The sequence below is a fragment of the Grammomys surdaster genome, unplaced genomic scaffold (assembly GCF_004785775.1).
Source record: "Grammomys surdaster isolate TR1022 unplaced genomic scaffold, NIH_TR_1.0 99, whole genome shotgun sequence".
In the NCBI taxonomy this organism is placed as follows: domain Eukaryota; kingdom Metazoa; phylum Chordata; class Mammalia; order Rodentia; family Muridae; genus Grammomys; species Grammomys surdaster.
In genome coordinates, this window is record NW_021604578.1 from 11,235,903 (window position 1) to 11,259,725 (window position 23,823).

At 40.3% G+C, this 23,823-nt stretch overlaps 1 protein-coding gene across 1 annotated transcript in view; it reads left to right on the top strand.

The window, feature by feature from the left end:
- Zswim6 (zinc finger SWIM-type containing 6) overlaps nucleotides 1-23,823 on the top strand; it is a 161,816-nt gene that overhangs the window by 132,408 nt on the left and 5,585 nt on the right. The window contains exons 5-12 of the mRNA XM_028784291.1: nucleotides 5,892-6,071; nucleotides 10,235-10,411; nucleotides 10,690-10,836; nucleotides 13,772-13,918; nucleotides 15,349-15,609; nucleotides 20,011-20,146; nucleotides 22,788-22,945; nucleotides 23,609-23,772. Of these exons, the coding sequence (XP_028640124.1) occupies nucleotides 5,892-6,071; nucleotides 10,235-10,411; nucleotides 10,690-10,836; nucleotides 13,772-13,918; nucleotides 15,349-15,609; nucleotides 20,011-20,146; nucleotides 22,788-22,945; nucleotides 23,609-23,772 (1,370 nt within the window). The remainder of the gene's footprint in view (nucleotides 1-5,891; nucleotides 6,072-10,234; nucleotides 10,412-10,689; nucleotides 10,837-13,771; nucleotides 13,919-15,348; nucleotides 15,610-20,010; nucleotides 20,147-22,787; nucleotides 22,946-23,608; nucleotides 23,773-23,823) is intronic.

The window sequence follows — 23,823 nt, forward strand, 5'->3', positions numbered from 1 at the left end:
TGTATCCTTGAAAGAGTTACCATTTCGGAGAAACCATAGAGTGGGGTTTAATCATTAAAGAACTTTATTCTCAAAGCTACAAATACTTCAGGCACACTGGAAGGAAAGGAGAGAAATGCTCAGAGTGGGACCCTGAATTAATAAAAATTGGAGAATGACTTATTCAATTTGGTTAATTTGGTCATTAAAGCTAATTACAACCTTTGTAGTGATGACTGTTAAGATAAAAAGCCATATCTCGTAAGACACTAAACTTGAGTCTAGCATTAAGAACACCATTCAGGATGAAACCTCTCTTTAAGGAGTTCAGCAATAAAAGGATGTTTCACGCAAATTAATAAAGACTTAGGTTTCTGAGAAAAAAAAGAATGTCTCCTTCTATAAAATAGAAATTTTCTAGTTAGGGAAATGCAAGCATGAAAATCCAAGGCAAGTGTTTTTTGTTTTTTTGGTTTTTGTTTGTTTTGTTTTATGAATCTCTCTCTTCCTCCGGTCATATAGAAATCCTTGTTGAAATGAAGTAAACTTAGGCCCTTGTTAAGGGCTCCCAGCTCTCTGGGTTTGATCCTTCTCATGGCTACAGTCTGAATATTTGTAACCATTCCAGCTGCACATGTTTGCATCTTAACGATACTAAGAGGCTGAGGCTTTGAAGGTAATTAGACCATGAGATCTCACAGATAGAATTAATGCCTCTTAAAAGAACTCTGACCAAGAACAAGAGGTGCCTTGTGAGGATGCCTCAGGAAGACACTGCCTATCAGGAAGGGTTGCTCCTTCGGGAGGTCCAGTCACTGGATGCTGAGGTTGCTGAAACCATGCCCTTGCCCTTTGACCTCTTGTTCTCCTGGCTATGAAATGTAGTTAAAGCAACCAAGTTGACTTAAGACATTCAACGTGGAAATAGTAACAGTTTTGGAGAGAATAACTATAATGAGTTACTGGGATCTGCTTGCAGGGTTTTAAGTGATGGACCTTGCAGCATATAGTGGGCATCCAGTAAATGTCAGCGTGCTTGGTTTTCTTTCCTTCAGTGGTAGGGACCAGATTCAGGGCCTTGTGTCACAAATGTTAACCATTCTATATTGTGAACACTAAGGAAACATTAAAATACGGTTTTTCACTGACCAGAGTGCATTTGTATCCATGTATCCATGATTAGTTGTTGTTTTATATGGCTATTCCATAGTCTTTGGAGCCATTCACTAGTCGAAGGACGTCCAGATTGGCGGTGGTGGTGGTGTTCTCAGTCACACTGCCATAAGCGTATTTCTCCAAGTGTGTTTTTGATTCTGCTGGGCAAATGTGTAGGAATGAGTTTTGGATCCTGTTGTAAAGTGTCTTGCAGGTGGTTGCCCACTACGTTATGCTCCCTCAGCAGTTCACAAGGGTTCTGGTAGCTCTGCCTCTTTGCCTCCTTGCCTGTAGTTGGTATGGCCTTGTCTCGCTGTGATTCTTACTTATTTTCCTAGCCATTAATGATGTTGAGCGTGTTTGTTTGTTTCTGCAGATCACCCAGTCTTTATTTTCTCTTTAATGAAGTATCTTTTTCTAGTTCTTTCACACTTTTTTAAAAACACAGAATATTGGTGTGGAAGTTCCTGTTCACCAGTAGCTTTCCTCTTCTCCAGTACTCTCTACACCAGTGGTGTATTTGTTCAACTACTGAACTTACACTGACACATTCTTTACTCAGCACTGTGGATTTTCAGGAGCGTGGATGCGGAGAGCCCTGCATTTCATGGGTTTGGATGACTGCTTGGTGGCGTATGCCTGCCTCTGAAGTCTCCTACTCTTGAGTAGTTTCACCATCTTAAATGTTTTCTGTCCTCCTCCCATTTTGATGCCTTTCTTGCCCCTAATTCCTGGAGCAGCCACTGATATCCCTCCCCCATCTCCGTTAGCTTGCCTTTTTCAGATGCCCCCGGCTTGAATGCTGTCGTGTGGAGCCTTTCGGATTGGTTCCCTTCCTCAGTGATTCCTCACTCTCCTACATGTACCCACTTGCTTGGCTCATTGTGTTGGTCTGTACAGTTTTCTTTATGACTGTTGACAAGGCTGTATGTACTTTGATTGTTGCTCATTGTCACACCTGTGGCTTAAGGATTCCTTCCCCCAGTGTGTGACTCCTTGTCTTTCTCTCATCTCTGTAGAGCAACATCTTAATTTGGTTGAAGCCCATTTCATCAGTTTTTCTTTCATGGACCACGCTTTTGGTACTCTGGCTAATACTCTTTTACTTAACTCAAGATATTTTACTGGAAGCTTTGTGGTCTTAAGCTTGATATTTAGGTGTGTAGTCCCCTTTGATTGATTTTACTTGGTTGATAGTGTTGGGGTAGATGCTAATTTTCTGTCCACGTGTTCTGTCAATTACTGAGAGAGGAGTATGGAAGTCTACAGATAAGCTGAAACATTTAACAGTTCTTACTTTTGCTGGGATGTTAAAGCCTTAAGTACAGCATAGGATTCTCTCTAGGAAGAACGCTTATCATCATGTAATGTCTGACTCCATACCTGACCTCAGGTCTACAATAAAGTCCCTCCACCTTTATTTTGACAACCTTTCTTTTTAATCCTTTTACATTTATTGTCATACTTTATGAACACCATAATATTGGTTCTTAGCCTATAATCTGGCTTGATTGCCCCTTTTAATTGGTGATCAGTACATAGATGTATTATAATATGTATATGAATATTTCATAGAGCTAAGAATTGAACCCATAGCCTTGTGCATGTAACCCAGTCACTGAGTTGAATCGCTAGGGCTAGACCCCTTGTGTCTCATGAAGTCATTGATATGGTTGAATATATTTGGTTGTTTTATTTTCTTTGTTTCTCTTCTCTCTGTATTGACTTGTTACATATAACTATTTTAATGATTTTCATCTTAATTCAGGTTTTGTTTAACTTGACTTTGGTTATCCTTTTTACTTTTATTTTTTTTGAAGTGGCATTATAACAAATAAGCCTACACCTAATATTGAATTAACCTTTGCTACATTAAATGAAATATAAGGTCTAATAATCATAGATCTCTTATTCTCTCTATTTTATAGTTGTTAGTGTATATTATATATTTTATGCATGTACAAATTCATAAGATTTTGGTTTTGAACTTTTTGTTTTGAACATTCATGTATATTTCCAAAAAGCAAAAATGGCAAAAAAAGTTTATTTCCTCAGATGTCATTTCTGTTATTCTTTATTCTTAGATAGCTTTCTTTTTGGTGTTATTTCTCTTTAATCAGGAATACTTGGCTTTAGCACTTTTCTAAAACAGATCATTTAGCAATGAATGCTGTAGTTTCTTTGTTCAGAGAATGTCTGGGTCTCCCTGTGTTCCCTAGGTGATAGATATTACCACTGCCCATGGAATTCGGCATTGGCTTTCCAGTTCCTTTTAACACTGAACCGATATGGTTCATTATAATCCTGTTCTGTGTGGTTTCTGGTACAAAAAAATAAATACAAACTAATTATTTGAACCATTATTCTATAGGTGGTTTTCATTTTTGGTTGTTGGTTTGGTTTGGCTTTGGGTTTTTTGTTTGTTTGGGGTTTTGTTTATTTTTTTATTTTGCTTTTCAGCAGTTTGAGTATGCTATAGTTGGTCATGGTTCTCTACGAGCTGACCCTTTAAATTAATATCATTCTGCAAATTTGAACAGGTCTCAGTAATTATTTCTTCCAAAGTTTTTTACTTCTCATTTTCTTGTAACCCAGTGACACAGATGTTAACCAGCCTTTGCCATTTGCCTGCCTGTTTAAGAGACTATTGAACACCATCTAGTTGGTCTTCTGTTTGTCCCGGGACGTAGTTTCCCCCCTAAGTTCACTCTTTCCCGTGCCGTCACTCTTCAGCTTTTGATCCTATTCAATACATTGATTTCACACGCTGTTTTTTACTAACAGAATTTCTGTTTAGTTCTTGTTCATAGTTTGCATTTCATTACCAAGGGTGATGTTCCTTTCATCTAGCAGCACACAGTTCCTGTTCCTATCAAGTCTCTAATTCTGACATCTTGCTCATCCTAGACATCTGTTGGGGTTTCTCTTGAGAGCTGACACATTTTTCTGTTTCTTTGTAGACATTTTAAATATTATAAATGACAAAATTCAATTAAAACTCCCTAGAGAGTGAAAAACTGAAAACAACCAACCATGGTGATCGGACCATAACTTGTCACAACACTCTTGACTGAGGGCTCCAGTGTCAGCCGTCTGAGCCTCCGCCATTGTGCCTTGGATGTGCCCTGTGTGCATACTGTGATGAGGACTTGGATAGCCCTCTCACTGTCTCTGACTGGGTTTTCTCCTTTCCCAGTACTTGCTGGGGGAAAATCAAGTTTCAGGTTTTTCGTGCATCTGCCCCTGTAGAGTTCTTTGAGTGAGGTTATTAATCTGACATCAAAGCCGGGAGGAGATAAGAAGTGGGTGAGAGGTAATAGAAAAGAACAGTCCCATGGGCCGCGTGCTGTCCAGGTCCTCTCCCAGGCCGCCTCACTTCTGCTCATTTCCCAGAATCCTTGGGCTTCTGCTTTCCATTTGTCCAGAGTCTTTTGCTGTAATCATTGGGAGGAAGAGACACTGTGGTGAGCTTACTCCATCTTGGCCGGCCGTATTTTGTTTGTAACTGGCAATTTAAAATTTTTAAAATGTAGATTGTAAATACCTGTGGCTTAGACAAGCTGAAGCTGGTTTATTTTTTAACTTTGTATATTTTATTTTACAGTTTTAAGTTTTTAAGCTATCTTATATTTACAGCATCGGGGTCAGTAAATATGAAAGACTGTTAAGCATTGCTTTTGGGCAAAGAAAACAGTGTCCATCTCGTTCATTTCTACTCTTCTTCCCCAGCTGACAAGAGATTAAACGAAACACAGGCATCCACATGTGTCTTCTTAGAGAAACATACTGTGACTGTTTGGGGCATTGGTATCACCTTATTCAGAAATCAGTATTTTAAAATGTGTGAAATATTTGTGTTAACTCCCTTTTTAAACTATGCCGAAAGCATAACAAATTCACCATTATCTTATTTAATCTATGAAGTATTTCTTTCCCTTAAATCCATCTGCACTTTTCTTCTGAAACAAACTAGTGAAACTTTTATTCGCATGTCTTTTAGCGTTTAGTGGTTATACGAAGATTGGCACCTGTGAGATGCCTTAGGAAAGTGTGCTTAATGGAACTTATGTTTTATTTGCTTTGTTTTGTTGTCTCCGAGACAGTATTTCACTGGTCTGGAACTCACTGTGTACCACAAGTTCCCTCAAGACTTGTGAATCTCCTGCCTTAGCTTCCCAAGTGACTGTGTGTCATCTTGCCTGCCGTTAAGTTTTATTTGTAAATGAGTTATTCAACTGACTTCTTAACTTAAACTATTACTCCATTTATATGTATGTATGCATGTATGTGAATGTGTGTATACACATGCACATGATGATGGATACTAATCAATAAACATAATGCTTGAAATTCTTGTAAGGAGGCTAGGAAATTGTGTCCATAGTATAATCTTATGCTTTTATTATACAAAGAGGTTCTTTGGAAGTAAATTTGATTTGGGGGAAGAATGATGTGGAGTAGTATATTGTAGTACCAGTGTGCACACTGTTTCAGTTGAACCCTATGATTGTTTATGTTACTGGCTTTAGTATGTAAAATATGATGAAATTAAGAAGGTAATAACAGAACTTGTGGAATACATACTTTATGTGTAACAGCTCTTCGGTCTTCCGTTTAAACTGAGACTCAGTGATATCTTATATCGGGAACTGGCAGACTCATTTCCGTCTTGAAGTGATTCGGATTTTTTCTTTAGCTATTAGTTGGGACCATTTTTATACTTTTTGAAATGTATGTCTTTGTCCTCTTTAAATTAGGTGCTCTGTGGATGTGTATCGTTTTAAACCCCCACTGTAAGTTGGAACAAAAGGCCAGTTGGCTAAAACAACTGAAAAAATGGAACAGTGTTGATGTATGTCCATGGGAAGACGGGAATCATGGCAGTGAATTACCCAACCTAACCAATGCTCTGCCTCAGGGTGCAAATGCCAGCCAAGGTGAGTCCACAGTGGGTCCTGCCCGTTTTCACCTGCTTCTCTGTGCACGTTTATAATGCTAACAGATAATAGACTTACTTCATTCAAGGACAATCCATGTTTTTCTTCAATGAGTGCATGTGTTTCAATTTTAACTGGGAACATTGTATGCTTTTTAAAATAGTTACACAATGCAGATAAATATGATAATATCTATATGATATTAGTGTGGATTAAAATGATCCACTAATGGTTTAGTTTGAATTTTACCTTTTAATTTCAAATACAAAGTGGGGCAGTATTGCATTACTGTGTGAAACAATGTCGAGAGACTTGAGGAACGTGTTTCTGACTCCTTTGGTCAGTACATATTTGGACTAGTGTGTACTTAATTGCTTTAGAATATAGCATGGATATGTGAACTAAGGACCTCATGTTACTGTTGGCACTTGCATCAGGGAACTTCATTATTGTGAAAAGATTGTGTAGTTTGTTTTGCCCCACCCAGAGGTGAATAGTGTCCTCTGTCTGAGACAGCCAAGAAATGTTCTTACATGTTTCTGGAATAATCCATTATTTTATCCTGTAGTTTCAGTTTCTCTTCTGTTCGTTAAAAACAAACTTGGATTCACTTTTGTCTGTGAGATGCTGCTGAATTTTCTGGTCGTTTTCAGAATCACGTTCTTACTTAACTCTTGGACAAATCTACTGTTAGTCCATAATTTGTACCAATATTCTCAAATGATTTTATGCTTGGTGGGGGATTTGAAAGTGATTTAAATCACATGAGAGAAACGAGGTTGGAATTAACATTGGAAGGATCCAGAATCGTGCATTCTTTGCTGACCAACAGAGGAGTGGTTATTCCTAAAGAGAATGGTGTGCAGTGTGCCGAGGTCAAATGTGATGTTAGCGGAACGTTTCAGTCTTTACAGTGGATATCCACAGGGACTTGCCAATCAAAGAGAGGTTTCGAGTCCTAAAATGGTCGTCAGGCTGTGTTTTAACTGGAGATACTTGCCTTGGGAATTCAGTATTTGAAGTCCATCCTGTCTGTATCATGCTCAAGATGATGTTACTTAATAATTAAACGTACCCCTCAGATCTCCATTTTTTTCTTTCCAAGTTGTCAAGTTTAATTGGTCAACATTTATTCTTTTCATTGCTAGGGAAAGGTTCTTTGATGTCTACCTAGGTGATATCTTTAATCTTCTGTTTTTATAATTGGAGGTTTTCTGAGGTTTTGTTGCTGCTATTTTAGGGGGATTGCTACTTTGACATCCTACACTTTGAATTTTACTTTCTAGTTCTAATGTTACTTTTAGCTTAATATGAAAATTCTATAGACCTTAGAAACTGGGTGGCTGCTAGAGAGATGGCCAGTAGTTAAGAGCAGTGCTCTTTCAGAAGATATGCCTGGTGCCCAGCACTCACACGGTAGCTTACAACCATCTGTAACTCTGGTTCTATGAGACCTGATGCTCTCTTCTGGCTTCTGTGAGTAGCAGACATGTACATAGTACATAGGCACACAAAGAGGTAAAACACCAATATACATTTAAAGAAGAAATGACCTAGCTTTCAAGACAACACAGTTCATTTCCCTTACAGTTTGACTTCTAAAAGATAAAGCCAGGTCTGCATTTATTCCAAATAAATGCGGTGCTTGTGGCTTTTGTCCCTAAAACGTATCTGCTTTTTAGCAGACACCCAGAGGCCTTTCTGAGGGGTTGTGAGAAGAGCCATTGCTTCCAAAGGTTGGTGGTTATCTTACCTGCAGAGAGTGTGGTTGCTCATACCTAGAACCGCCACCTCAGGGTTCTCTCTTGAGGAGAGACTGGGGACAGAGGGACTCAACCCAGTAACCAAGGCATCACACCGAGCTCACTGCATCTGGGAGAGATGTATGTGTTAGAGTGCACACCCAGGCCTTCTGACACCCTCCAAGGCTAAGGTGATTAGTTAGCCTTAGTGAACAGCTTCTAGATCCTACTCTTTCAGGACTTTTAAAGATTATAGAGTGAAGGCCAGGCTTGTCTACTTGCTTGCTCTTTCTTTCTTTCTCTCTCTTTCTCTTTCCCTCTTTCTTTCTTTCTTTGGTATTTTTTTAAAAAAATAAGAATTCTTCATCTTTTACTTTCCCAATTCCCCCCAATTTTTTTGTTCTATATTCTTTTAAATGCTTATGAGTTTGTGTATATCGATTTTTGTGCTCATCGTGGTCATTTAAATGCAATTTTGTGAGAGTTTAGCCTTTTTTTGTGACTATCAGTTCTGTTGGTATCTTGGAGCAAACCAGTGTTGAAAGCTGTGCGTGTTCTGGCCTTCTCTCTTCGCTGCCATGAAACAGGAGCAGTCCAGTTTATTCTCCCTGAAACAGCACTACATGCTTGGATTAGTGTCATAGATAGAGAGGCAAGTCAGTACTTGAATGCTTGACTCTCTCTCGCAGCATGTATAATAGCAAGTTGCTATTTTGTAGTCCCTTCAGTTTTAAGTTTTACCTTTGTAATGTGAAGTAAAGAAATAAATACTAAGACCCCACTTAAAATACCTGGGGAAATTCCTTAAAATTCTTTAAAAAAAAAAAAAGTAAAAATTCAAGGAAACTTGAATTTGGGGGTATTAAATTATGAGAGGTCATAAGACTTTCCCCCCTCCCAGGAATAGCACATTTATTCTGCTTGACAAAAGGCAGTTAAAAGTTGGGTCCATCTTTCCAGTTGTGCAGAATGGTCATCCATCTGCTGCTAGCAAGGATCCTAGTCAGGAGTCACAACAGGCAGTCACTTGTCATCTGTGCCCTTCATGTCTTCCCTCTAGATATGCATAATAACTAAGTCGATGTGAGACCATCCGGAGTAGTGTCTTTGTAGATTTACCAACAGCCATTGCAAATGGCCGCCTTGGCTAAGCTTGTAGTAAGGGTGTGTCTGACTTTTGGCAGTACTCTGCTGTGAGACTGTAAAAGTCATGGTGTTTCTGTTGCTGCTTAGTTCCCTCAGCAGGACAGAGCCCAGGTAGATGAGTCCACCAGGCTGCTCTTCTCAGCACAGTTGTGTTCACTGTTTGTGGTTTGCCTCCTGTCTGTTCAGACAGAGGACCAGAAACAGGAAGATAATACGTTTTCATAAAGGAAGCTCCTCATTCTGCATCTTTTTTAGTTGAGTCTCAGAGAGCAATGAAGGGGGCTATCCTTGAGTATATGTAAATAAAATTGTTCATTACCCCCAGAGTTCATTGGAGGCTTGTACCACAGTTGAAGGTAAGTTTAGAGTTAGGGCCCAAGGGGCGGGAGTGCTGTAGTCTCTTTAGGAATTGAAAAATCCAAGGAGCCAAGGTGAGAATATCCTTTATTCCCCAAACATTTCTTTTCTTCATCAGGTCCTGAACCTTGAACCCCCTTCGGACTGTATGCTTCTGCTCTCTTGTGATGCCCCGGCATACACTATGCTGGGGCCATCACACCAGTCATGGAACCTGCCCAGGAGTCAGGAGACAGCCTATAGGGGCAAGGTAAGTGCGCTGGTTTGTTTTGTAGCTATGTTGTGTGGCTTTGTGAAATGTTAAACATATGCATTTATGCCCTTTGGGATATAAAGTGGCATTTAATCATTATATCCCAAGAAGCATAATAGTTTTAATTGTGCAAAACCGCACAATATAGTTAAAAAATACAACCAAAAGCACAACCCTTACTCATATTTTTAAGGCTGACTGCGTCTTCCTGAAAGGTTCCATGACTGGTGTCGCATCTCTTGCATAGCGTTTGTGAGAGCTGTTGATCCCATCAGGGGCAGCCCAACACAGCACCTCAGAAGTGGGGAGCAGTGAATTTTCATGTGATTTTTTTTATTTTTGAAGGACGAGTGCCTCTTTTGAGTATATTTGGCATGGAGACTAGACGTGACTATTCTTTTTGCAGGATGCCTTTAACCATAGCTTTAATGGCTGTAGAATGTTTGTGTTTGACAAAACAAGTAAATGTCTGGAAACTCTTTAGGCTGACTGCCGCCTGGCACTTAGGATGTGAGACTATTCACTCACCCTCCACCCTTCTGCTTAGCGGGTGCAGGACAGTGTGTGTGGGTGTGTTCGTGAACATCTGGCCGCAGAATGGTATGACTGATTTATTCACATGTAAATAATAGCTGACACGGCTTTCTGAATTGTGGAAAAAACAGATTCATCGAGCAGGCCTCATCGGACAGTGTTCACAAGAGCCATCGAGGCATGTGATCTCCACTGGCAGGATAGCCACTTGCAGCACATTATCAGCAGTGACCTGTACACCAACTACTGTTACCATGACGACACTGAAAACTCCCTCTTTGACTCCCGGGGGTGGCCCCTCTGGCATGGTAAGTGGCCAAACCGGAAAGACATTTCCATGACTTAGTCCTTTGTTTCATTTCTATAGCATTACTGGAGTGGGAGGTAGAGAGCTGAGGTATTGAATGGGCGACGGATGAATGCTTGGCACAGGGGGCTGAAATCTCCATTCAGATCCAAGTTCAGAAATGGTTTCCTATATCTTCCTCTATGGCACTTGGGGAGAAACATCTTACTGTAGTAGCCTGCTTTTATGGATGTATCTGACAGTGGCCACTTTGCCCCCTTTTTGGGTTTCTGTTTGTAGAACACGTTCCTACAGCCTGTGCAAGAGTGGATGCGTTGCGTTCTCACGGGTACCCCAGAGAAGCACTGAGACTAGCAATAGCCATTGTGAACACATTACGACGACAACAACAAAAACAATTGGAAATGTTCCGGACTCAAAAAAAAGGTGATTACGAAAGAGATTGTCTCTATTGGAATGGGATTCTTGGTGAGGATGGAACTTGGTTTCACATTCTGCTGGAAGAGGTGGAGTTTTGAAAGTACAGCCATAGAAGTGCCCTTCATTCACTACTCCTGAAAATGGTTGATAATGCACTCTTGTGGTGCGCAGCCATATATGCAATCAGACACCCATTCGCATAAGCTAAAGACAAATGAAAAAATTATTTTGATAACATATCTATAAAAATAAAATCCAAGTTGTTTTCGTTGAATGTTGAAAGAAAACAAATTCCTAATTTTTTAAGGAGATTTTTAGTTTTTGAATATCTGGTGATCTGTCTGGGTCATCTAAAATGAAGCTAGATACCTTCCTAGTGTTTTAATTCAAACACTAAGAACTCTATGGTGACTGCCCATCCTTGAATCCCAGCAGCATGTCTCAGTAGGCACCCTTAGCTAATGACTACTGTCTCAGTTTCTGAGGTCCCTTTTCTGCACAGCCAGTCTCAGCAGAGAGGCTGTGTCTAAGAATTGCTAAGATCAACCAACTAATTCCTAGAAAGTCTGAAACAAGGCCTGGGTTTCTATACTTTTATAGCCATAATAATCTGTGTTTGAGGATTTGTTATTTATTGAACGTGATCAGAGCAGAATCCCTGTTTGGTGGGTTGGCTGACTGGTTGGTTTTTCAAGGTCTACAAATAACATTTGATGAGCTACCAACTGACAGAACATCTTAACTTGTCTTTATCTGAGTTTGTTAGTCTTCTCATTTTGGATAAGCACCACAGTAGTAACAACAAAGGCTTCTCAGCTTTTGGTTCTCAGCTTGCTGGTTGGATAGTGAGATAGCTGCATCTGCTTTTCCTGGTTGCATACTCATTCCTTCTGTAAGCAAACATCTCTTGAGATGACTTGCTATGCAGTATTTTTCTTTTAATTATGAAGTTCTAGTTACTGGTAGCTTTTGTTGTTAGTTGTGTTTTTAATCTTTTGATGCTTAGATATACCCTCCTTGAATACAGATATATAATGAAACGTTGTTGGAGTAAGCTGGAGGTTAGCAAGTGCTGGCTGTAACTTTTAATTTCCTTTATGAGGAAACGAGTTGAAGTGTGGAGCCGCCCTGTCAGTCACAGTGCAAATAATTCCAGAGTTACAGTCTGAACCACAGGATGGGAAACGCAGATAGGACAGGAATGTCAGTGGCCTCGATCTGAAATAACTCTGCTCATCCTCCTGAAATGCATTACTAGGCCCTGTAGAAAACGTCTCTGAAATCCATTTCCTCTTAACACATGGACTGTGCCTGGCCCAGGGTATTTGCTTCTCAATAGTATAAAGGATAACTTTTGAACTAAGAGGATGTTCAGTGTCAAAAGAGTTGGCTCTCGGTGATCATGTCTGTTTTTTTTTCGTAAAAAAACATGTAAATTTTTTCTGAGGAATTTTAGTTTTTAAATTCTATTTTGTAAAATTGTTCCATTTAAGAAACACAAAGTAAAAATGTTGGTACGTTCAGAATCATGTTGGGTTAGACTGTTGCGATTGGCCATGGAGCCAGGCCCAGGCCATCTCAGACACATTCTGTGTCATCCTGCCAGTGATGAAACTTGTTTCTGATGGTTCTTGAGTATTGTTAGGATTGTGTATCTGTCCCTGAGTTGCTGTTGTTTGTCCTAATATTAAAATGTTAATGGTAGGTGTGCCTTGCAATTACTTGTAAATGAACCGAGGTTAGTGAGTGTAATGTCTGAGTATTTCACTCCGCTCTGACGTGACTTGTCAGCTTTACAATTCTGAAAGAAAATAATCTTTCCCTCTCTTTTTAAAAGTGTGTTCCTTAGAAATCTCTCACCTGCCTGTAGATTTGTCACACACAGTTCTCTTAAGCATATACAATTTTTAAGTCAAACATCCAGAGTCAGCAGTACCAGAGAGGGATGCACATCCAGAGAAGCAGTACCAGAGAGGGATGCTGTTGCTTCTCTCCGCATGCTTGCTATGCACATGAAAGCCAGTGGCTAAAACCAAGAGAATGATGACCTTTCTGAGGACTCTAGAACCCAACTTGAATAAGATTTTATGTGCTGAGCGTTAGTGATGCAAAATCAGAAGGCTTCCAAAAAATTGGTAAATTCATGGAATGAGGCTTTGGCTAACTATAAGTCAGTTTGTTAATCTGTGCTTCAGATAACTAGATTTTATTTTCTTTTTAAAAGGCAATGCTACTGTTTTATTATTTTGGTAAGCAGCTTTAAGAAGCATTTTATAGTAGATTATGCTGTAAAACATTTCCAAGGGTTTTTTTTTTCTCTCAGCACTTTAACACGAAAGAGCTAACATTCTGTAAAGAAAATAGAAAAAAAACTTTTTGTCAGAATGTGCATGTAACTTGTGCTCTAGCTCACTCTTGCTGAAGTGCACTCTTAACCCCTCTCACGGAAAGGACTGCTGCTATGAAGTGGTTAAGCAGTGCTTGTGTGGGGGGTGGAGTCAAACCCAGGGCGCCATTGCTCCAGTCCTCATTGGGATGACCCAGTGAGTGCTGGCACGGTGACAGTGTGAAGATGCAGCTCCTTACCATCTCTGGTGACACCTCAAGGACACGAAGATGGCAGGATGAGTCCCTGCCTCTCCAGCAGCGTGGCAGTCCTGTGAATGTTAGCACATGACCCTGGGCACATGAGTTACACAGATGTGGGAAGCCATTCTTAGACCCGAGTGCCGTTTAGACTGCTTGATAGATGAACCTTTACAATTCATAGAGGTGGACAGTATAGTACCTTTCAGCTGAGAGATTTTAACTAACAAGGGCCTTTCTGTCTGAATTAGTTACTAATTGTTCAGAGTGCTGCTATTAAATCACAGTCTGTATTACCCGTGTTTCTCTCCCTTCATCTTCCTTACCTCCATTTCTCTATTCCTTTTTTAAACAGAGCTGCCCCATAAAAGCATAACCTCAATAACCAATCTGGAAGGCTGGGTTGGACACCCCCTAGACCCTGTGGGCACTCTCTTCAGTAGCCTCATGGAAGCTTGCCACACTGACGATGAAGCCTTCTCTGGGTTCTCAGATTGTACAGGTAAAGTCGTTGGCATTTGTTTGCTCTTTCCCTTTTCCAAATCCACAATGGTGTTAGTCCTTGTTCTTCTTTATGGTATATATTTTAAATGATATCTTATTTTTATTTTATGTATATTGGTATTTTACTGTCATATATATCTGTATGAGAGTGTCAGATCCCCTGGAACTGGAGTTACAGAGTATTATGAGCTGTCTTGTGGGAGCTTGGGATTGAACTCAGGTCCTTTGGAAAAGTAGTCAGGGCTCTTAACAACTGAGCCATCTCTCCAGCCCCTACAGTGTGAAGCCATGTAGCTGACAGTATCTGTGGGTTAGCGTTAGCAAGAGCTAGGAAATAGACACTGAAGCCTCAGGTGGGCTTCCGCCGTGGGGAAAATCTTCAGAATCAGCATCTGGCAGTATTTGTCAGTGACCCAAACAATACTCTCCTCTGGCACATGATCCCGCACTAAGAATTTAATAACATTCATGACGTGTTCAACCTTAATTATGATGCAGAAATAAATACGGCTGTGCACCATAGCTTTCAGAACTAGAATATTTAGTTGCTTTTCAAATTTGGCTTTACATAACGAGTGACTTAAATATTTTAAGTCTAATTTAAGGGAACTATCAGATATCTTTCAAATGTCTGACACCCTACGTTCCATAGCAGAGATTTCTCTTCGGTCTCTTGGAAATTTAGAAGTATCCCTCAAAACCTTACCTAAGGCAGAAATGAGGAAGGGGAGGGACTGTCCTTTGGTAGTCCTTGGATGAGATATTTTGCCCGTCTCAGTGTTGCCCTCCGTGGTTGCCTTCCTGAGTTGGGGGTGACCCAAGTTCTGTCGGGAGGGTGAGGGTGACAGGTGGGAGTCTGAATTCACATTTCTCTGGGACTTGGATGACTGAAGTTACAATTTCACATTGACACTCCTGAACTGAGACAAGAGAGAGCTTCTCTGGTATTGACTGAACCTTGGGTAACAAAAGGACCCTGAAGTGGAGTTGCATATGCTGTATTCTTTACTGATCTCACTGGAAATTTTAGTATTACAGAAAAAGTATGAAAACATTTTTCCGGCACATCTTAAAATGTACCATCATAGTAATTTTTTAATGTTAGCTTTTTATTTATTAGCATATGTTAGTTATACAATATAATGAGTCATAACTCTGATGACGTGTCATTTTATTTTTCTTTAAAATCTTTTTCCACTCTTTAAGATCTTTAGTACCCCACAAATCCTAATCCCACAAAGCATACGCTTTATCATCCATAGTCACGATTTAAAATATACTAGAAAGCCTTGCATTTTAACATAAAAATTGGATGTTCTGACTTTCTCAGAGTTACGTGAGTTCAGGCACCAGTTCTGATTAGAACATGGTATTTGTGCCTATCAGTATCGAATATAACTTAAGCACCCTCTTTGTGACATTTTATAGACAATGTGGGACAGTGCAAGTCCCTGGAATACCACCATCTGCCTGCACACAAATTCTTAGAAGAAGGGGAATCCTACGTAACCCTGGCTGTGGAGGTAGCCCTGATAGGCCTGGGGCAGCAGCGGATCATGCCCGACGGGCTGTACACACAAGAGAAAGTTTGCCGGAATGAGGAGCAGCTCATTTCTAAGCTTCAGGAAATCGAATTGGATGACACACTGGTGAAAATTTTTCGCAAGCAAGCAGTCTTCCTATTAGAAGGTAACATGCTAAAGAGGGCTGGTCTATGTGCTAACCGTTGTTCTGTGACGAGCACGGTGTGGATACACTGGATATGGGAGGATAGATTCACAGACCGCCTGAGGCATGCTCGCTCAGAAACCTGCCAACCGGACTTAAAGTATACATGTTTAGGTTTTTATTCTTTGATTTAGCTTGTCATATACGATAGCTTGTTTGAAATCAGCTCCATGGGCTGGCTGTGTGGCTCCTGAGATAAATCCAACGTGATACTTAGTGAGATATTCTTCGTACCCATGCTCCGATTACTTAATCAGGTAAATAAAAAGTAGAAACTGGTTAGCATTCCTGTAGATTTTTCAGCTCTTGCAACATCTGGCCTCATAGAGTCGTGTTTATTTACCAACAAAGACCTAAGAGCTGCAGGAGTGGTTTCTACCGTTCTTTAATAATGTCACGAGGTTCATTAGGCATAGGTTCACCAAGGAAAAGGCTTCCTAGACAATCTGAAGCATCAGGGGATTTTCTTGATTTTATAAGGTCTCAGTTTGATGGTCCTAAACTTAACATTTTGGCTGATATTATTGTTAAGATATGTTTTCTCAGAAATGTAAGTGTAATTAGTCTAACTTAGTGTGTGCAAATTTAGTTGTCTTATTGATATAAATCTCTTTGAGATGTATGCTGTGATCCTGGGATTTTTCTGTGATTGGTGGTAAAATGTGTTCACATTTTATATCTTGGGCTGCTACAGAGGAGATACTAATTTAAGACCTCTTTAACTTTTCCAAAACTAAAGATCTATTTGAGAGATAATATTTTTTCAAATATATTATACATTTATACATTTTAAATGGAAAATGTTCTTAAAGCAAGCGTTAATATGATTCTTCATGGGGGGGGGACAAAAATCCCATTTAAATTTTTGAAGTATTCTCCTGTAGTTTGTCATTGTTGACTTATTTATCTATTAATATATAAGGATAAAAGGCCTGTCCTAGCTCTTTTCAAGACTAATCCTGATTACTTAACTACTTCTTTTATTTTTCAGTTTCCTTCCACACAATCCCTTTTGCTATCTAAGCAACATCATTGGCCACAAGTGTCTTTTCAGTGTGGTTGTGGTTTATACCGACTTTTGATTGCCATTATATTGAAGTTCTGGAAGAGGACATGCGATTTTTCAAAGCTGATAGTTAGTGTGGGGTATCTTTATCATTTACCTTTTTTCTTTTAACTGTCTCTCTATGTCTGTTATTTATGGTTCTGGATTTGTTTGGTTAGTTTTTTTCGCTTAGTTTACTCTTAGTTTTCAATTAATTCACTCTCATCAAACTTTTTTTTTAAAAAAATTGAAAAAATTAGAGCGCTGTCTAAGGAAGGACTCTGACTTTCCTGTGCCTCCTCTCCTTTTCTGGCCCTCTAGCAGCTATAGCACTAGGTAGTCACAGGAGCCTGAGGGCCATTTCTATACATACTGAAGAGAACAACAGGCTCCATTAGTGAGTTGACTGCATGAGCTCATGCAGCTCTCCATGGATTCCTAGTCTCTAAAGGAGTCAGGAATATCCTAGTAGACCTGACACCTAAGAAGAGGGGACAGTAACTACTCTATTGTTGCTGAGTGTGACTCTCCACTGGCCGTGGCACTGGTGGCTTAGTCATTAGAGATGTACCTTTGGGAAAACTTTGTGCCAGACATCAGGGTTTTGTTATTTACACTTGCATTCAGGGATTATAGTCATTATTAATCTAAAAAGTAATTTTGTACTACCTGATGTGTGGTGTTTTACTTGTTGGATATTCAGCCTCTCTCTCTGAATAATAAAAAGATAATGTAGTGGTTTAAAGGGAACCTTTGAGAGAGCGTGGAGAAAGAGTGAAGAAGAAGGGGTAGTCTGCAATATGGATTGCTGCAATCTGTCCTGGTGAAGTGGAGCTAGAGGACTCAGTCTCCTGGGTGATAGCCTAGTAGTATAGCTAGTAGATTTTTGTTTCTCACAGTGTTTTGGGAATTCGTAGAGACTGGAAGGGGTTGGCCAATTCTGCTTCTCAAGAAGGCTCTCCTTCTGTCCTTACTTGACAGAGATAGAGCAAGTTATTTGGCATCTCTTCCCCCTCCCCTTCATAAAAATTAGTTCTTGGAGAATTTTGAATGTTCTTCACCGTTCTCCTTCAACTCCTCCCAAGTCCCTGCCCTACTTCCCTACCCACCCAACTCTGTGTCCTCTTTAAAAACAAAAAAAAACAAAACAAAACAAAACAAGTCTACTTTGTAGTGCTCATATACACTCTTGGGTGTGTAACATTCCACTAGGTCCATACCCTGAAAGAAATGGACTCAACTTCTCCAAGCAGCTATGATTCTAATTGCACTTTAGCTAGGGGTAGGACTAAATACTACTCTTCTCTTCCTTCATGCTCTGCTGGAATTCTATCTGGCTTGAACTTACCAGTTCTTATGTATGCTGGTGTAGCTGCTATGAGTTGCTGTGTACAGCTGCACTGCTGTTTCCAGAAAGCTATTTCTTTATAGTTATCACTGCCTCCAGCTCTCAGACTCTGTCTCCTCTTCCACAGTGGCCTCTAAACCTTGGGAAGAAGAGGTGTGATATATATGTCCCATTTATGGCTGATCATTCCAGCCCTTTATTCTCTCCACTTTGACCAGTTGTGGGCCACTGTTAATTGCCCAAGCTTCTGTGGGGAGGGCCAGATGCTGCACTAATCTGTGGTTGGAATGATAGGTCATTAGGATAGGTCATGAATACTAGGCTCATTTAGCAGAGAAATAGTAGTAGTTCTCCCTCGAGGCCTATGATTTGCGTAGGCACAGGTTCTTAGACCCAGGTTTGGGTTTCAACTTGTAGGGCAAACTTTAAATCTCATCAGAAAGTGGTTGTTTACTCCCATGATATGTCTACCACGATTACACCGATTGTGGGCGTAATTTACCAGGCTGGCCATTATTGTAGCTTGAAGAGTTTATGGCGGAGTAAAAAGGCACTAATCCTGTTATTTCAGTGCATCGCTCTAGGACCTCATTTAAGTGTAATTCTTTCATAGAGTGTGTCTGAAAATATGTTCACACTTTGATAGGACTTCTGCTATTTGAGTTTGGAGAGTCATACACATTTAGTTTATCTGTAATGCATCTTATTTTGTGAACAAAGGGTGCAGGTATAACACTATCTCTACTTTTCACAAATACTGTATCATTAAGTATTTTGAAATGCCTTACAAAGGTTAGTAGATTTGGCGAAGTTAGAAATTCACCATGGATTGTAGTTAAAGCTAAAATATGAATTGTCTATGATTTTCAAAATATTTAGTGAATAACTTAATAACTTAAAAAAACTAACCTGGAAATTGAATCACAAAGTAACTTTTAGATCATTCTAGAACGATCTAGAATGTACCGTGCTCCTACCCAAAACTGAGTTCAGTAAGCCTTCTCACCATTTCTTCTGAAATGCATTTCTAGCATTCTAAATTCTTTTCCAGGGTGGTTTTTCTCACGGAAAACAAATGTGTTGTGTTCTCTGAGCAGTAGTGTCATGGCTCATAATTCTAGAAATCAAGAAACAAATGTTACCCAAAGGTGACATGGAAACCAATTTATTAAACACTTTACAGTAACTAAACCTCAGAGCACCTAAGTGCTGAGTGTTAGAACTAACCACCGTGGTTTCCTTTCAAAGCTGAAGCCTGGACTTCCTCTGAGAGAAGTGTTTGGGGAGCTCACAGGGGACCAGTGCTGCCACCACACTTGTCAGAATTTACTAAGAAATGAGTTTTGACAGCTTAAATGTGATTTTGCTTTCAAAATTGGCCTGCTGGAGCCCAGAAGAATACACTCTCATTATTCTATGTTTTTCTTTTGCTTATAGTGAATACCAGATGAGTAACTTATTAATCACTTATTAGAAACAGTAGCATACTGAGCCTGTGCTGAGGCCTCAGTGTCCTCCCGTATGTGAGACTGAACTCTTTTCTGAGTGTGGTATGTCTGTCAGTCAAGGTGCAGGGGCAGGCTTCTGTGCATTTCTGTATGTGGCTGCTCAGTTAACATATACTAAGAAAGACCTTTCTCAAGTTCTGCAGAATGTGCTTCTGAGGGCCCCTTTATGGGAAGTACTTGTAGTATGAGCTCTGCTTCTGGGTTCCCTGGTTCCTGTTTTTGCAGTGGAACACTTGGGGAACTGTTGGTGACTTAATGCCTACATTGGGTACTGTGTCCTCAGGAGCCTTTTGACTAGGGGTTTTTTTTTTTTTCCTTTCTACTGTTACTTAGTTCAAACTCTTAATTCTATTAGCTGTAAATTTGCATAAAGAATTTTAAACTGTAGTTTAGAACTGTAGTTCGTAAGGGCTATTAGTTTGTTCTTTTGGAATGTAAACGATGTCTGTTCTCTTCCACAGCTGGACCATATAGTGGCTTAGGTGAAATAATCCATCGGGAGAGTGTTCCAATGCACACATTTGCCAAGTATCTCTTCACCTCTCTCCTACCTCATGATGCTGAATTAGCATACAAAATTGCACTGAGAGCAATGCGGTACGTATCTCCAGCCCAGCCCTGTGAGGCAGTCCGAGTTCCTCCCTGGGAGAAATGGTCATTAGCTGACCTCATACTCAGTCATGTCTCTGACAGGCAACAGAGAAGCTAACGATATTATTTATTTGCTCCCTGGATTGTTGTGAGGCAATGTGTTTGCTATGTCTTGATTTTGCTTTAAGGGGAGCATCCTTTTTCTTAGGCTGCCATTAGACTGTGGCCATCATAGCCTCTTCTCTTAGTGGCAGAATATGGGAGTAAAATAACCAATGGTCTAGAGCAAGTTTGACAATGAGGAAAACCTTCGTATTTGAGACCCCATGTGACAGCAGCAGGAAGCATGTGACAGGAAGGCCTCTGCGTTACTAGGAAGCAGCAGTGCACAGCTGGAAGCCGGGCAGGATGTGTCTGGTGTTGAAGAGTCCATGCTAGGCATCCCTTAGGGTCTTACTTTAGCTCCACTGCTCCCATCCCCTCCTCAGAATTTCTGGTCATGGCAGTGAAAATAGTCTCTGCCAACTCACTTGCTTCTTCTCACTTCCTTTGAAAAATTAATTCACCAAATAATTGCTTTTATCATGAGTTTGCTCAAAGTTGATACTTTTTGATGTGTTCTTAAGAGCCTGCTTTTAAATCTTGTATGTAACCTATTCAACTTGAAGAGCCTGAAGGGAACATCTGCCACTCTTAAAGCTTTGGCCTTTCCCTTTTGCTTTTTAAATTATAAATCACTCGTGTTTTTAATGGAAAGTTCACATTATATATTATTATAATAATAGACTAAAGCCAAGCCCTGTATAGATCTAAAAGCTTGAGAATGTTTGATTCCATGAGAAGAAACTTTTTTCATCCTTGTCTGTAATGGAAATAAGATTGACACATGAATCTGCCTAAGAATTACCGCTGTCGCCAAAGTTACCCTTCCATCTCTCTTATATTTGTGGAGGAACCATGTGCTAGTCAATTGGTCGATTGTGCCATTATATTTGTGCAGGATTAGGGTAGTGTCTCCCTCCCTTTCTCCCTCCGTGCGTGTGTGTGTGTGTGTGTGTGTGTGTACACATACATACCTGTGTGACAGAGGATTCAGGGCTGGTATGTAATTTACATGCACTTTTAACCACAGGAGACGTCAGTAATTTACTAGAGGAATCTTCTAATACTCTGTTGATCTTTAAATTGCCAAAAAGTGAACCAATAAACTAACATGAACAACAGCCCCCCCCCCCCAAATTGCTTTATACCACTTGGTCCATAATTTAGAGTACACTTTCATAAGTGGGTTTAAATTCCCATTTTTAGAAGCTGAAATAGAAGTCTGATGGGGTACAGATGGGGGACTTATTCTACTCCTAAGAATTTGACTCGGAAGAGACTTAATATTATGATGCTGCTAGGTACTGCTGCTACCACCAGGCTAAAGCCTGAAGGGTGAAATGGTGGCACGCTCCTGTGAGCTTCTGGCTTATGTAAAGGAATCTGCTGTCCTGATGAATGCCTGGGGTACCAGCAGGCACAGGGAACTGCCTTCTCTGCTCTGTTGTCTCTTACTTGCTCTGGGTACCCTACAGAAGGTGAAGTACCAGACCATTGCAGAATGCCAGGAAACACGGGAGAAAAGGGGAGAAGGAGCTGCACGCCAGCTCCTTCCATCTGAGAGAAAGGGGTCAAGAAAGGACAGCTTCTCTGCTCACCCTCTTATCTTCCCAGGACTGTTGACTGCTTTGTAGCAACTCCAGCAAGAATCTGGCTATGGAGACCAGCATTCTTGAATTCTTTAAAAAGCTGAATAACAACCCTGTAGAAATTCTCACTTCTTGATCCTCTACCTCGTCCCGCCTTCTAATGTAGCATCCTGTTGACCCTAGATAAAAACAGTGAGTGAGTCATTTGGCTTCTCTGAGCTGACCTGGGACAAGGTTCGTTCTCTGACTCTGCTAACTCTCAGGGGTCCCCGGCTCTTATTTCATAGCCACTAAACTAGTGGGCTGGATGAAGCCAGTGTGTTGATAATTCTTAAGGCATTATTCCAGTTAGAACCAAGCTGCTGATCTCTTTCGTACTAAATATTAGAAGAAGTCACTAATGTGATTTGTTTTCAAGAATTGTTTATTGTCAACATAGATGGAAGTCAGAAATCATACCAAATTCACGTTTGGTTCTGTTCAGCCTCTGATTGATAAAAAACATAGGTTAACTTCAGATTCCTGAGATCACAAGAATGAATTTCATTAGAACTTACAAATGTAGGATAAGGAGCCCATTTTAATTTCCTTCCCTTTATGTTTTAACAAGGTAAGACTTTTTATCTACTGCTCTCTGCTGCAGTCTCCATCTTAAATGTCCATTTTACTCTTGTTTTACTTTTTAATGAGGGATAAAACTAAAAAATAGTTCATAGAGATTAAAACTCATATTTCATAATTCTTGTGTCCAGGTATCCCTGAGTGTCATGCAGTTTTCTCAGCTACTGCTTAGGAATGAAAGGAAGAGAGCTATACAGTTCCCCCAAACTCATGCCCCAAACAGCACCCATCTCCATAAGCGTCTGCCCATGATGTTGGCTTCTTGAAGCCCATCCTTGTGGCCAGGGTAATGGACCAATAATGACGGGATGCTCTTCCTTCCTTTCTCATTACAGGTTACTAGTATTGGAATCTACTGCTCCGACAGGAGACCTCTCCCGCCCCCACCACATTGCATCAGTCGTCCCCAACCGATACCCTCGTTGGTTCACTTTAAGCCACATTGAATCCCAGCAGTGTGAGCTGGCATCCACCATGCTAACTGCAGCCAAAGGTAGTGTGATATCTAGAAACCTCATCGTTTTAGTGGTTTGCACTCTTTCTTTCCTTTTCCCCCAGAAAAGCTTTTTATTATCATTGTGTTTAAGTCAAATTGTCTACAGTAGTATTACTATCAAATAAGTTTCAAAGAATCTTTTTAAAGATACTAACTTCATGCTTTACTCCTGAGGCAAATGGGTGCTGCTCATTTGAACCTGGGATCATCTTTATTTATATCATGTTACCCCATTGTGCAACACCCTGCCCCCAATTTAAAAAATTAAATCATTGTGATTTAGAAATAGAACAAAAGATTTGGCTAGTTTTGTTGTCCTGTAAATATTCACTACAATACATACGCAGAACCTAGAAGAGCTGTTTGTTCTCCTGTGTTGGTTGGTTCCAGCGTATGTGTGCTTTTAGTCACTGAGGGTCGTCTTGGCCATTCATCATGTGAAGCTGAGATGTATACCCTCTGCAGTGGCTATGGGACCTTAGGCATAGCACCTGTACCAGCTGTGAGCCTCCCAGGGAAGTGAACATGTCCTTTTTGTTTCGTATCCTTTTGTCTTCTGGTTTGCCCCATGTGTGATTGCATGGCTTTTGTCTGCTTAGTTGTTTCACCTAACGGAGTCATTGGACTCCGTTTGATTTGGTTTTTCCTTGTTCCTTGCAGGCGATGTTCGGAGGCTGGAGACAGTATTAGAATCTATCCAGAAAAACATCCACTCCTCATCACACATCTTCAAGCTTGCCCAAGATGCATTTAAAATAGCAACTCTCATGGACAGTTTGCCAGACATCACTCTTTTGAAAGTGTCTCTGGAGCTGGGCCTGCAGGTACTACTGGTCCTTCTTGGGGTACAAAAGACTGCTGCTAAGCAGCCCTTG